Source organism: Zea mays, chromosome 8, assembly GCF_902167145.1.
Source record: "Zea mays cultivar B73 chromosome 8, Zm-B73-REFERENCE-NAM-5.0, whole genome shotgun sequence".
Classification (NCBI taxonomy): Eukaryota; Viridiplantae; Streptophyta; class Magnoliopsida; order Poales; family Poaceae; genus Zea; species Zea mays.
This window is the reverse complement of record NC_050103.1, coordinates 12,780,524-12,795,295: the sequence shown is the minus strand read 5'-3', so window position 1 is coordinate 12,795,295 and position 14,772 is coordinate 12,780,524. Positions and strand designations below refer to the sequence as shown.

General features: G+C 45.4%; 1 protein-coding gene across 3 annotated transcripts; it reads left to right on the top strand.

Annotated features, from left to right (window-relative positions):
* Nucleotides 1-284: 284 nt before the first annotated feature.
* On the top strand, nt 285-1,815 carry LOC109941508 (uncharacterized). 3 transcript variants are annotated; one of them, XM_020542552.1, is made up of 3 exons: nt 285-719; nt 878-1,013; nt 1,509-1,815. In XM_020542552.1, exons 1-3 carry the CDS (start codon nt 630-632, stop codon nt 1,538-1,540), a joined length of 258 nt encoding a protein of 85 aa, XP_020398141.1. In that variant the 5' UTR covers nt 285-629; the 3' UTR covers nt 1,541-1,815. The 3 variants fall into 3 exon arrangements, with proteins under 3 accessions (XP_020398141.1, XP_020398140.1, XP_020398139.1); XM_020542551.1 differs by having other exon boundaries at nt 1,495-1,815; XM_020542550.1 differs by having other exon boundaries at nt 1,492-1,815.
* The last annotated feature ends 12,957 nt before the right edge of the window (nt 1,816-14,772 follow it).

The window sequence follows — 14,772 nt, the reverse complement described above, 5'->3', positions numbered from 1 at the left end:
CTCTTAGTCAGTTCCCCGTGTAAGCTGCAAGGATTTGGAGCCACGGCCGCTTGTTTTGGTAGTACCAGGTACCAGCCATGGATGAACAGATGACGCAACAGAAAAGAGAGCGTGCTTTGGTTGTATGATCACGGAAAGCGACGTGGGATTCCTTGATGATTGTTGGCAAAGAACCGTGGTCTAGCTTTGTAGTACGCAAAGAGGTCCAGTATGAAGAGGGGCAAAAGGGGTAAAGAGGTAATTATGCTCTGGCTGAGCTGGCCGGCGCTCGCTGGCTGAGACTGTGTTCAACGGTGTGCCCTTGGCTCCCCCTCCCCTACCACTGTAGCCGATTTAGGGGCTACAGTGCGCCCCTAAATCCTTCACCGGCTTCCTCCTCCTCCTCTCCCCTCCCGATTCCTTCTCTCTCCCGCTAAATGGATGGGCACGCTACGCCGGATTTCTCCCCCGCGGTCGGTTCGTTGGGCCACACAATCGCGCGGTCGGAAAACTCCGCGGAGGGCAAAGGAGGCGAAGCAAGGGCGACGTATCCGCCGCCGGAGAAGGTAGCCGTCGATCCGCTTCATTGGAGCTTCAAGGTCCACCCGCGATGAGCAAAGCAGGCGGTCGATCCGGCGCGGCGGCCGGGTATGGCGGCCGCGGAGCAGCTGAAGGAGCTGGGGGAGAAGCTGCAGGCGGTGGTGCCGGCTCCTGCGGACGAACTCGCCAAGCTCCTCGAGGTGAGCCCCTAGCTTCTCCGTTTTGGTTGGCTGCGAACCTTAGCCGCCATCCCTTCCCGTCCGGTCTTGTCGGGACGCGATTCGCGCTGTTGCGTTGCGCGGATCGCTGCGGAATTTCGGTTTCCCTGATGGGATCTTCCCGCCGCTTTGCCGTGCAGGTAGTTCTGGTTGATTTGGTTCAAGATGACGGAGGAAAAGGTGGGGCGGATCTTCGTCGGCGGGCTGTCGTGGAACACCACGGAGCGCACGCTCGAGCGCACCTTCGGTCAGTACGGCAAGGTCATCGAGGCTCAGGTACAGCAAAGGCTCTGGCCTGCCGTGATGCTTGTAATTTGAGGGGATTGGGGTTAGTTTGTGTTAGCAACGTTATGAGTTTGGGGCTTGTTTGGATGCAGTAGGCGCAGAAATAAATGATTTCTGCTCGATCTGGGGGAAACAGATGATTAAAGATTAAACTGTTGTAACTTGGGTATGTTTAATTTGGTTACCAGGAACTATAGAGTTTCATTGAATTGTTACCAGTTGCATGCTGTCACCATTTTGATTATGTTTCCAGTTTCCACCATTCCTAGTTATAGGTAACTGAAATGTGTCTCATGACTTCAGTAAAGTTATTGTTATTATAAAAAAACCTCATGATCTTAAGTCGTTTTTTATAACCGCAGCTATGGCTACAAAATTATATATCATAAACTGGAACAAGTGATGTTTCTTATTTGTGTATGTTATGGTTTGTTTTTCCCCCTATAGTCTTACAATTTCATTCTAATAGCAGCTGCTGATTCACAGAGACTGCAGTCAGTTCAATTTCTGCATGTTAGGAAGTTAGCAAAGTTGCTGGAAAAGAAATTCACTAATCATTTGAGCTCACTGGTTAGCATTTTTGCGGTGATGGGTTCAGTAAAGATCAATTGGAGGCATATACACTGTTAGATTCAGTTTTGCTAGGTGTGATCTGTTTTGTGGACAGAACCAGATACCTGTTTTTGGCTTGTTAGCACTTAAGATAACTGCTGCCAGCTTTAGAACACAAAAGAATCATCACCGGCATGGTTAATGAACTCCAGTCAAGTAAACATGGTTGCATTAAGAAGTGTCTAGCTCTAGCAGGACATTGAATGCTGTGTTTATACGGTGGTTTAATTTTGGTAATTTCGATACTATTTATCGCAGGAGACAGTTCTATTATGTTTGACATATGTGCATGTGTTGAAAGACCAAATGCCCATCCATATGTGTCAGGGAAGGAAACTGTCCAGTGAATCTTGTGCCATTTGGCCACATTATTGGTATTGGACCCTTATATGTTCTGGCGTGGACTGTTCTATGTTAGAATTTAGGATGTGGACAGCTCCATGGGTTCAACCTTCGTGTGTTAAATAGCATAATTTATAGCTACTTGTTGTATCGATCTCTATTAAGAGGAGTTTGTAGTTGCAATTGCAAACATACTTAATAGCTATCCTGACCGATAGCACTATGGAACCAGGATTTAACTGTCATGTCTTATTTTAGTATTAAATAGATTGGTCATACATACCTGACATGGGGATTAATTGTGAAGTTTTAATACTAATTACGAAGTTTGCTAATTAATTGTGGACCAAGTTATGGCCGTGTACTGTGCATAGAACAAATAAAAATAAAACTAATATTGGATGGTAGTTGAGTTAGTTGATGATGAAAGTATATAATATTGATGTAGTGGGGTATAGAGGTTTGATATAGGGGGAACCGCTGTAGACCGTGGAGGTATAGGGGGAGAGAGAACGCTGACGTGGCACGTGAGTGGGATATAGGGGGAGAAATTTAGGGGGACCGCTGAAGTCAGTCTGAGCTGGCTGCCTGCCAGTCGCAACGCTAGCTGCGGATCCATCTGCTCTGCTCTGCGCTGCGCCCGCCGAGCACAGCCGGTGCACGTTTTATGAAGGACGTGTTCGGTACTGTTTTTTAACTTGTTTTATTCGATACATATTTTTAAAAATAGCTTATGCTTGAATCGTCGAAGGCCAACGCGGAACGACACGGCGTGCAGGTGATGGCACTGACGCGTGGGCCCACGGATTTCGGACCCGCGTGTCAGTATGTATGGTGCATGGTGCCATTCTGGTCTGGTCTGGTCTGGAGTCTGGACGTCTCAGCCAGCCGGCCGGTGGCTGTGGCTCTGGTTCGAATGTTCACAAGGGGTCAAGGCGAGGGGCCGAGGGCGTTGCCGCTGCGGGCTGCCGGATGCGGCGGGCGTTCACGTGAGCCGCTCGCCGCCGGCGCCGGGCGACTCGTTGTTGACGCTGCGCGCGGCTGTCAGCCAGTCTGTAGCCCCACCTCATTCGATGCAGAGGCAGAGCGCGGTGAGCTTTCGCGATGCCACTGCTGATTCTTCTCTGATTGTTTTTTTTTGCCTGTAGATTCGTTCGTGGTCAGGACTGTTCACCCATCGTCCTTCGCTGCTTGGACGTGTTGTGATGCGACAAACCGAATAACTTACGTTCACAACAGCAAAATGATAAATCTCGGCTACCCTATCGGCTTCCCACGGCCGTCGAACATAAGGTCATACATCCGACGGTTGTCAGAAAAATCGATCGATGCTATATTTATGTTCAACGTCTGTTAGATAAGTGGTTGGAAATAACCTTATATCTAACGGCTGTCAGGACATAAGGGATCTTAAGCCCGCCGGTGTCTGATCGCGCCGTTTCATTTCACACAAGCGTCACTTCATGCCAGCCGCCGCCGTCTCAATTGCGGCACTGCCGCCACGCCGGACCGGAGCCAGCCTCGTCTGCGCCGCTGGCGCCTGCCCCGCCCTCAGATGTGGAGGTGTATATGTAAGGGCATAGGGGTTCTGATCCTCAAAATCCTCATGTTTTATGCACTCAGACAACCACCGACCGTCTAGTGAGTTTTTGGTACTTTAGTATGTGTTTGCCTGAGCCAGCCAATCGACCCTCAGGCAGCATATGCTAGCGCAGCAGGACAAGTCCATGGACGGTGAGAGTATTTCATTTAGATTTCAAAGTTATGCTCATATGCTTGCGATTGAAATGAGCCCATGGTTTACTCTACTAAGTCCATGGTTTACTATACTAAGTCCATGGTTCACTCTTGTAGGTTACGTATTTTGATTCTACGATTGATTCTAGGGAGCTGAGACGCCGTGGACGACAATCCATATCATCGTCTTCACAGGTGTCTCGTTCTCGATCACCCGCCCAGGACATAGAGATTGCAGTGTTGTATCAGCAGATAGATTATCATCAATCATTTTTGAGGCAACAGATGGAGTATCAGAGGCAGCACGCTGAGTACCGGAAGAAGGACGGGTACTATTTGAACCTACTGGCCTAGAATCAAGCTCTATTCTTGGTAAGTTGAAGTAACATTTTATTCGTAACAACTAAAAACATATGATGTGTACCTTATTTTTTCAACAATTGCTTGGATCTAATTTGTAGCAACTGACACAACAAGCGAGCGTCCCAATGCCAACGTATAGGATGCCGCCTCCGAACCTTGCACTGCCGCTGCCAATGATGTCGCCTCCACCTCCGCCACAATTCCATGTGGTATGTACATATATGCGTGTGTGCTATGTTCATATGTGCCCTTATGTGTTAAAATGAATAACTTAGTGGTTACTATTTCATGTGCGTGAGTTACAGGGTTTTGATACACCTCCCGCTTCAGTTGTCGCACCTAGAGATGTGTCTGGTCAAGACGACGCCTCGACTTCTTGGGTGAACAACATTTTCAACACCCAGAGTCTAGCTGGAGGAAGTGGCTACAACTCCGACCAACCAGGTGACAGATATGTGTGACAGTAATTGAACCGTGTTTGATTTGGAACTATATCAATGTTCATGTCAAAAACTATGTGAATGTCGAACTATGACGATATTATGTGAATGTCGAACTATAAAGATACTATATGTGACATATGTTGGAACTATATGTTGATGTTTGAGAATATGAATTGATGCAATGTGTTTGTGAATGTGAGTTGATGTTTGAGAATATGAATTGATGTTTGTGAATGTAATTGTGAACGTGAATGTGTGATTGTATATAAAATCTTTGTATATATGAAATATGTGTATTTTTATAAATGTCAGAAATGGACAAAACTAGGAGTTTTTTGCCCCTGCTGAAAAGTCTTATGTCTGACGGCTTTATTCAAGCTGTCAGACATAAGAATGAATTAAGTCTGAGGGCCACCGGTGGTCGTCGGACATAAGAATGTCTTATGTCCCACGGCTTGACTCGGGCCGTCGGACATAACGCCTGCGGGATCCATGAGTAACCGTTACGACTGTTAAATGTGGTAAATACTGACGGCCCTTTACGGCCATCGGACATAGCTTATTTTTGACGGCCGCTGTCAGAAATAGTGTTATTTCTGACCCATTACGACCGAGGGACGGCTGTCGTCGAATATAAGCCAGTGACCATCGGCTTATGTTCGACGGTTTAGGGTTTATTTCCAACGGCTTTGGCCATCGGAAATTTTATCTTTTTACTGTAGTGGTTACTGTTTGGTTCATAAAATATAACGTAAATCACAACCATAATTTAACGAAATATATTTATATAAAGTAACTAAATAAATAAAATAAACGATGATAGCTTCTCTACATGCACGATTGACTGAGAGACGACGGCCTATACCTCTCCGAACTCAACAAAATCCCACATCGAATGAGCTCACTTATGGTGGGGGCTCAACAAGTGTGTAGGAACAATTGTAGTGTAAAGCTTACCAAGGAATATGGCTGAGTCTAAGCATTTGCTTTTAATAAAGTTGGTCAAAATTTTATTAGCAACGAATAGTGTAAAGCTTCTGCAATTCTTTTTACCTCGGATGGACGGTCTGAGACCTGGCAACTTAAAGCACCCGAGCACTAACCAAGTAACTTTACATGGGCAGACTGTTCACCCTCCAAGTCCGGATGGTCCAGGACTTGTAATCAATACTGTTAGAGCTAAAAACTCAGACAGTCTGTAGTACTGAAAGGGAAATGTGCCCTTGGGCCATTTCTAAAGTATTATGGTGATTAAGTGTCCAACACAAGTGCCTTAAAGTATTAATAAGTGCCAAATGGTGGATGAAGTGCAAATCAACACAAAGGTATGATTCTAGACTTAGTACATTGGTTTTTGTGCACTAACATATTTGTCTAAGTGCTAGAATCAGAGAAAATACAAAAGGAAAAAGACTTGGCTGAAGCAGCCAAGACTCTGCGCAGTCTGGGTGCACCGGACTGTTCGGTGGTGCACCGGACTGTTCGGTAGTGCACCGGACAGTGTCCGGTGTGCCAGGCTGGCGTCTAGTCAACTGGCCGCTCTCGGGAATTCGTTGGCGGCGTACGGCTAAAATTCACCGGACTGTCCGGTGGTGCACCGGACTGTCCGGTGAGCACACGGTCGGCCGCGCCAACGGTCGGCCGCGCAATCCGCGCGTGACGCGTGGCCAAGCTAACGGTCTGATGGGGGCACCGGACTGTCCGGTGCACCAACGGCTCCAAATCTTTAACGGTCGGCTGCACCAATTTAGGAAAGCAATCTGCACCGGACAGTGAACAATGGATGTCCGGTGGTGCACCGGACTGTCCGGTGCGCCACCCGACAGAAGGTAAGAATTGCCTTCCTGGAATGCCTCCAACGGCTCCTAGCTACCTTGGGGCTATAAAAGGGACCCCTAGGCGCATGGAGGAATACACCAAGCATTCTCTGATCATCTCTAAGCATCAAGACTTCATTCTAGCGCATTTGATTCGTTGTGATAGCAATTTGAGCTCATCTTGAGTTGAGAACTCCGTGTGTGAACTTAGAGCTCAAGTTGTGACTAGTGTGCGTGTTTGTCTCTTGCTTTGAGTCTTGTGTGTGTTGCTTTTCCCTCCCTTACATCCGTGCTTCTTTGTGATCATCAAATTGTAAGGGCGAGAGGCTCCAAGTTGTGGAGATTCCTCGCAAACGGGATATAGTGAAAGAAAGAAAAACACTGTGGTATTCAAGTTGATCTTTGGATCACTTGAAAGGGGTTGAGTGCAACCCTCGTCCATTGGGACGCCACAACGTGGAGTAGGCAAGTGTTGTACTTGGCCGAACCACGTGATAACTCGCGTGTCTCTTGTGATTGCTTTTTGTGTAATTGTTGTGATTCACAAGAGATCGCTTTATAGTCACTTGGTATTATCTCTCTAACACTTAACCAAGTTTTGTGGCTATAAGTTTTAAGTTTTTACAGGATCACCTATTCACCCCCCCTCTAGGTGCTCTCAATTGGTATCAGAGTCGTTCTCTTCACAAAAGGGACTAATCGCCCGAAGAGATGGATCCTAAGGGAAAGGGGATGGTGGTCAACGATAAGGAGAAGGAGTCCATCTTCAACGAGCTAAGGGAGGCGCTACCTAGCAAGGTGGCGCGAGTTGAGGCGGCCAGGCTTAACAAGGAAGAAATGGCCCTCATCATCAAGCGTTTCAAGACGGCGCTAAAGGGTCGCAAGGAGCATCCCAACAAGAGCAAGACGAAGGGAAAGCACTCCTGCTTCAAGTGTGGTAAGACAGGTCATTTTATTGCTCAATGTCCAGATAATGAAAATGACCAGGGAGACGAAAGACATGGGAAGAGAGAGAACAAGAAGGTTTACAAGAAGGCTAAGGGCGAGGCACACCTTGGCAAAGAGTGGGACTCGGATTGTTCTTCGTCCGACTCCGACGACGAAGGACTCGCCGCCATGGCCTTCAACAAATCGTCGCTCTTCCCTAACGAGCGCCACACTTGCCTAATGGCAAAGGAGAAGAAGGTAAACGCTCGAGAAACTCCCAAGTACTCTACTTCTAGTGGTGAGGACTCTAGTGATGATGAAGTAGACTACACTAGCTTGTTCAAAGGATTAGATAGAGCTAAGGTAGAAAAGATTAATGAGCTGATTGATGCATTGAATGAAAAAGATAGACTGCTAGAGAGGCAAGAGGACATCTTGTATGAGGAACATGACAAATTTGTTAATGTTCAAAAGTCTCTTGCCTTAGAGATTAAAAGGAATGAATTACTATCTTCTGAATTATCTATTTGCAATGAATCTATTTCCAGCTTGAAGATTTCGAATGATGATTTAAATGCTAAGCTAGAGATAGTTAATAAATCTAGTCCTTGTGTAGATCATGTTGTAATTTGCAATAGATGCAAGGATTTTAATGTTAACGCTTGTGATGAACATTAAATGATGAAGTAGCAAGTCTTAATGCTCAACTTAAGACTTGCAAAAGTGATTTTGATAAACTAAAATTTGCTAGGGATGCCTACACTGTTGGTAGACACCCCTCAATTAAGGATGGGCTTGGCTTTAAGAGGGAAGCCAAGAACTTAACAACCCAAAGGGCTCCCATTTTCAACAAGGAAAAAGGGAAGGCTCCTATGGTTAGTAGTAGTCAAAAGAATCATGCATTTATTTATGATAGAAAATTTTCTAGGAATGCTCATCATAATAGGAGTTATAATGCTTATGATTCACATGCCATGATTGGTTCAAATTCTTCCTTTGTGCATAGTAGAAATATGACTAGAAACAATGTTGTTCATCATGTACCTAAGAAAATGCAAAATAAATCTGCTACTGTTTTTCATGCCCGCAACACTAACTTTGTACTTTCGTGTAAAAATAAGAAAGTGGTTGCTAGGAAATTGGGGGCAAAATGCAAGGGAGATAAAACTTGCATTTGGGTCCCTAAGACTATTGTTACTAACCTTGTAGGACCCAACAAGAGTTGGGTACCTAAAACCCAAGCCTAATTTGCCTTGCAGGTTTATGCATCCGGGGGCTCAAGCTGGATTATCGACAGCGGATGCACAAACCACATGACGGGGGAGAAGAAGATGTTCACCTCCTACGTCAAGAACAAAGATTCCCAAGATTCAATCATATTCGGTGACAGGAATCAAGGCAAGGTTAAAGGACTAGGAAAGATAGCTATTTCATCCGAGCATTCCATATCTAATGTGTTTTTAGTTGAATCACTCAGGTATAACTTGTTGTCCGTTAGTCAATTATGTAATATGGGTTACAATTGCTTATTTACAAATGTAGATGTGTCTGTCTTTAGAAGGAGTGATGGTTCATTAGCTTTTAAGGGTGTACTAGACGACAAACTCTATTTGGTTGATTTTTCGAAGGAGGAGGCCGATCTAGATGCATGCTTAATCGCTAGACTAGCATGGGCTGGCTGTGGCATCGTCGTCTAGCACATGTGGAGATGAAGAACCTTTACAAACTTCTAAAGGGAGAACATGTGTTAGGTCTAACAAATGTAACTTTCGAAAAAGATAGACCTTGTGCAGCTTGTCAAGCAGGTAAACAGGTGGGAAGCTCTCATCATAGCAAGAATGTGATGACCACATCAAGACCTTTGGAGCTACTTCACATGGACCTCTTCGGACCCATCGCCTACCTCAGCATTGGTGGAAGACAAATCAGAAACCCAAGGGACCCTCAATCGCTTCTTAAGGAGAGCTCAAAATGAATTTGAGCTCAAGGTGAAAAAGATAAGGAGCGACAACAGGTTCGAGTTCAAGAATCTTCAAGTGGAGGAGTACCTTGAGGAGGAAGGAATCAGGCACGAGCTCTCCGCTCCCTACACACCACAGCAAAACTGTGTGGTAGAGAGGAAGAACAGGACGCTCATAGACATGGCGAGGACGATGCTTGGAGAATTCAAGACGCCCGAGCGGTTTTGGTCGGAAGCTGTGAACACAGCTTGCCATGCCATAAACCGGGTTTACCTTCATCGCCTCCTCAAGAAGACGTCGTACAAACTACTAACCGGTAACAAACCCAACGTTTCATATTTTTGAGTTTTTGGGAGTAAATGCTACATTCTAGTGAAGAAAGGTAGGAATTCAAAATTTGCTCCCAAAGCTGTAGAAGGGTTTTTGTTAGGTTATGACTTAAATACAAAGGCATATAGAGTCTTCAACAAATCATCGGGTTTGGTTGAAGTCTCTAGCGACGTTGTATTTGATGAAACTAATGGCTCTCCGAGAGAGCAAGTTGATCTTGATGATGTAGATGAGGATGATGTTCCAACGGACGCAATACGCACCATGGCTATTGGAGATGTGCGACCACAGGAACACCAGGAGCAAGATCAACCTTCTTCCTCAACAATGGTGCACCCCCCAACTCAGGATGATGAACATGTTCCTCAAGAAGAGGCGTGTGATCAAGGGGGAGCACAGGATGTCCAAGATGAGGAGGAAGAAGTACCACAGGCTCCTCTAACTCAAGTTCGAGCGACGATTCAAAGGAATCATCCCGTCGACCAGATATTAGGCGATATTAGCAAGAGAGTAACCACTCGCTCTAGATTAGCTAATTTTTGTGAGCATTACTCTTTTGTCTCTTCTATTGAGCCTTTCAGGGTAGAAGAGGCCTTGCTAGATCCGGACTGGGTGTTGGCCATGCAGGAAGAGCTCAACAACTTCAAGCGAAATGAAGTTTGGACACTGGTGCCACGTCCCAAGCAAAACGTTGTGGGAACCAAGTGGGTGTTCCGCAACAAACAGGACGAGCACGGGGTGGTGACAAGGAACAAGGCTCGACTTATGGCAAAAGGTTATGCCTAAGTCGCAGGTTTGGACTTTGAGGAGACTTTTGCTCCTGTGGCGAGGCTAGAGTCGATTTGTATTTTGTTAGCCTATGCCGCTCACCATTCTTTCAGGTTGTTCCAAATGGACGTGAAGAGCGCTTTCCTCAATGGGCCAATCAAGGAGGAGGTGTACGTGGAGCAACCCCCTGGCTTTGAGGATGAACGGTACCCCGACCATGTGTGTAAGCTCTCTAAGGCGCTCTATGGACTTAAGCAAGCCCCAAGAGCATGGTATGAATGCCTTAGAGATTTTCTAATTGCTAATGCCTTTGAGGTTGGGAAAGCCGATCCAACTCTTTTCACTAAGACTTGTGATGGTGACTTATTTGTATGCCAAATGTATGTCGATGACATAATATTTGGTTCTACTAACCAAAAGTCTTGTGAAGAGTTTAGCAGGGTGATGGCTCAGAAATTCGAGATGTCAATGATGAGCAAGTTGAACTACTTCCTTGGGTTCCAAGTGAAGCAACTCAAGGACGACACCTTCATCTCTCAAACGAAGTACACGCAAGACTTGCTCAAGCGGTTTGGGATGAAGGACGCCAAGCCCGCAAAGACTCCAATGGGAACTGACGGACATATCGACCTCAACAAAGGAGGTAAGTCCATCGATCAAAAGGCATACTGGTCTATGATAGGGTCTTTACTTTATTTATGTGCTAGTAGACCGGATATTATGCTTAGCGTATGCATGTGTGCTAGATTTCAATCCGACCAAAGGGAGTGTCACCTTGTGGCCGTTAAGCGATTTTTTAGATATTTAGTTGCTACGCCTTGCTTCGGGATCTGGTATCCAAAGGGGTCTACCTTTGACTTGATTGGATACTCAGACTCCGACTATGCTGGATGTAAGGTCGATAGGAAGAGTACATCAGGGACGTGCCAATTCCTAGGAAGGTCCCTGGTGTCGTGGAGTTCTAAAAAAGAAACCTCTGTTGCCCTATCCACCGCTGATGCCGAATATGTTGCCGCAGGACAGTGTTGCACACAACTACTTTGGATGAGGCAAACCCTCTGGGACTTTGGCTATAATCTGAGCAAAGTCCCACTCCTATGTGACAATGAGAGTGCAATCCGCATGGTGGACAATCCTGTTGAACACAGCCGCACAAAGCACATAGACATCCGGCATCACTTTTTGAGAGACCACCAACAAAAGGGAGATATCGAAGTGTTTTATGTTAGCACCGAGAACTAGCTAGCCGATATCTTTACCAAGCCTCTAGATGAGAAGACCTTTTGCAGGCTGCGTAGTGAGCTAAATGTCTTAGATTCGTGTAACTTGGATTGATCTAGAGCATACATGTGTTTTATGCCTTTGATCATGTTCCTTTATGCATTTTATTGCTTATTTATGGTGCTCAAGTTGTGCAAGGGATCCTCGGACCTCACAAGTCCATGTGTGAATGGTGCACATATTTAGGGGGCGAAATGCTGCAACTTGACCCTTTAAGACTAACCGTGTGCTTGAGTTTTCTTAATTTAGTATCAAAAGGTGATTGAAAGGGAAAAGGTGAACTTGGACCATGCAAGACTTCCACTGCACTCCGATGAGAGGGTAATTTACTCCAAGTTCATCTCCGTGCTCTTATTGCCCTTTTTACTCTTAATTGAAGATTTTGGTGAGGCAATGGGGTTTAAGGGCCAATAATGATCTCGTTTTGGTGCTTAATGCCAAAGGGGGAGAAATTAAGGCCAAAGCAAATGGATCAGCTACCACTTGAGAATTTTGAAAATAGTAGAGTTAGAACTTTTGTTTTGTCAAAATACTCTTATGTGCCCTCTTGTGGGGAGAATATAGGATTATGGGAAAAAGGGGGAGTTTTTTTGGCTCTTGATCAAATTTTCCCATGAAGTACCTCTCTTTATGCCTAAACAAGTGTGTTTGACTTAGAGATAGGAAATTGAGTTTGATTTTGAAAACAAACCAAGTGATGGCAAAGAATGATCCAAATATGCCAAATTTGAATCACAATTCTTGTTCTTAATTGCATTGATGTTGCACTTCTATTTGTTGCTTTTTGAATTGTTGGCATAAATCACCAAAAAGGGGGAGATTGAAAGGGAAATGTGCCCTTGGGCCATTTCTAAAGTATTTTGGTGATTAAGTGTCCAACACAAGTGCCTTAAAGTATTAATAAGTGCCAAATGGTGGATGAAGTGCAAATCAACACAAAGGTATGATTCTAGACTTAGTACATTGGTTTTTGTGCACTAACATATTTGTCTAAGTGCTAGAATCAGAGAAAATACAAAAGGAAACATATTTGCCAAGACTCTGCGCAGTCTGGGTGCACTGGACTGTTCGGTGGTGCACCGGACAGTGTCCGGTGTGCCAGGCTGGCGTCTGGTCAACTGGCCGCTCTCGGGAATTCGTCGGCGGCGTACGGCTAAAATTCACCGGACTGTCCGGTGGTCCACTGGACTGTCCGGTGAGCCAATGGTCGGCCGCGCAATCCGCGCGTGACGCGTGGCCAAGCTAACGGTCTGATGGGGGCACCGAACTGTCCGGTGTGCACCGGACAGTGTCCGGTGCGCTAACGACTCCAAATCTTCAACGGTCGGCTGTGCCAATTTAGGAAAGCAATCTGCACCGGACAGTGAACAGTGGATGTCCGGTGGTGCACCGGACTGTCCGGCGCGCCACCCGACAAAAGGCAAGAATTGCCTTCCTGGAATGCCTCCAACGGCTCCTAGCTGCCTTGGGGCTATAAAAGGGACCCCTAGGCGCATGGAAGAATACATCAAGCATTCTCTGATCATCTCTAAGCACCAAGACTTCATCCTAGCGCATTTGATTCGTTGTGATAGCAATTTGAGCTCATCTTGAGTTGAGAACTCCGTGTGTGAACTTAGAGCTCAAGTTGTGACTAGTGTGCGTGTTTGTCTCTTGCTTTGAGTCTTGTGTGTGTTGCTTTTCCCTCCCTTACATCTGTGCTTCTTTGTGATCATCAAATTGTAAGGGCGAGAGGCTCCAAGTTGTGGAGATTCCTCGCAAACGGGATATAGTGAAAGAAAGAAAAACACTGTGGTATTCAAGTTGATCTTTGGATCACTTGAAAGGGGTTGAGTGCAACCCTCGTCCATTGGGACGCCACAACGTGGAGTCGGCAAGTGTTGTACTTGGCCGAACCACGGGATAACTCGCGTGTCTCTTGTGATTGCTTTTTGTGTAATTGTTGTGATTCGCAAGAGATCGCTTTATAGTCACTTGGTATTATCTCTCTAACACTTAACCAAGTTTTGTGGCTATAAGTTTTAAGTTTTTACAGGGTCACCTATTCACCCCCCCTCTAGGTGCTCTTAAGTACAAATGCCAAAATCCACACAGTCTCTGCCCAATTCCATTTTGGCCCTTGCAAACGGTCCGTGCCCTCTGGTTAGACTGTCTGGAGTAGCACACAGGGACCTATGCAAATGAGATACATTTCTTGTCAGGACTGCGTACGATTCGACGCTAAGGCTCGGACGATCCACAATACAATCTCTTCAGACCACACCGAAGACATCACATTTCGTACCTCTCTCAGTAGGTTGCGGACGATCCGACCACCTGGCCCGGACGGTCCACGACATAGACATTTGCTCATTTTTCAAACACACTTTTGAAAATATTTTAATCCTTGAAATCGGAAGCGTTTTTAGTCCTCATGCAAATGCAACATCTAAATGTTCTATGAGGCACTAAATTTCACACAGGCAATTGTCAGTGACCCCTCTTAATAGTATGGCTATCTAGCCTACTAATCTAGTCAATTTCTTCTCTAAACATCTAGTGAGCGGCAAAAACAAAACCTATGACATACCTTTGCCTTGACCTGATCCAACAACCAATGATTTAAGTCTCCAAGACTTTTGATAAAGCTCTTCTCCCTGTGGTCCAACATGCATTCTTATTTCTCCAATAATTGTTAGTCCACACATGGTTGTCATTAGTTACCAAACATCACTTAAGGGCCTAGATATATAATTTTTTATAATGATCAAGTATTTAATTGGATTGATATCCACTTACACTTAGTAAATGCGAATAAAATTTTGACCAATTGAAAGGGAAATGTGCCCTTGGACCATTTCTATTATGTTTTGGTGATTAGATGCCCAACACATAGAGTTATGAATTTATTGAGCTAAGAGTCAAAGAGATGTAAATGGAAAATAAAGGTATGATTCTAGCCTTAGTAAAATGTTCTTGGTACTAACATTATTTTATTAAGTGCTAGGAACCTTCTCAAAGTGAGAAATCAAATTGGAGGAGTTTGGCTCAGGCAAGCCAGACTTGCACATGCCTGTGGTGCACCGGACAGTGTCCGATGTCTAGGCTGGCGCCCTAGCGAACAGGCCGCTCTTAGGAAATGCTATGGGTGTCGCGACTATAATTCACCGAACTATCCAGTGTGCACCGG

Bases quoted from the DNA above. Each gene is read 5' to 3' on its own strand.
- LOC109941508 (XM_020542550.1), top strand. From the start codon at position 630: ATGGCGGCCGCGGAGCAGCTGAAGGAGCTGGGGGAGAAGCTGCAGGCG. The intron at 720-877 runs GTGAGCCCCTAG...TTTGCCGTGCAG, and splicing joins AACTCGCCAAGCTCCTCGAG to GTAGTTCTGGTTGATTTGGT. The intron at 1,014-1,491 runs GTACAGCAAAGG...TCATTCTAATAG, and splicing joins GCAAGGTCATCGAGGCTCAG to CAGCTGCTGATTCACAGAGA.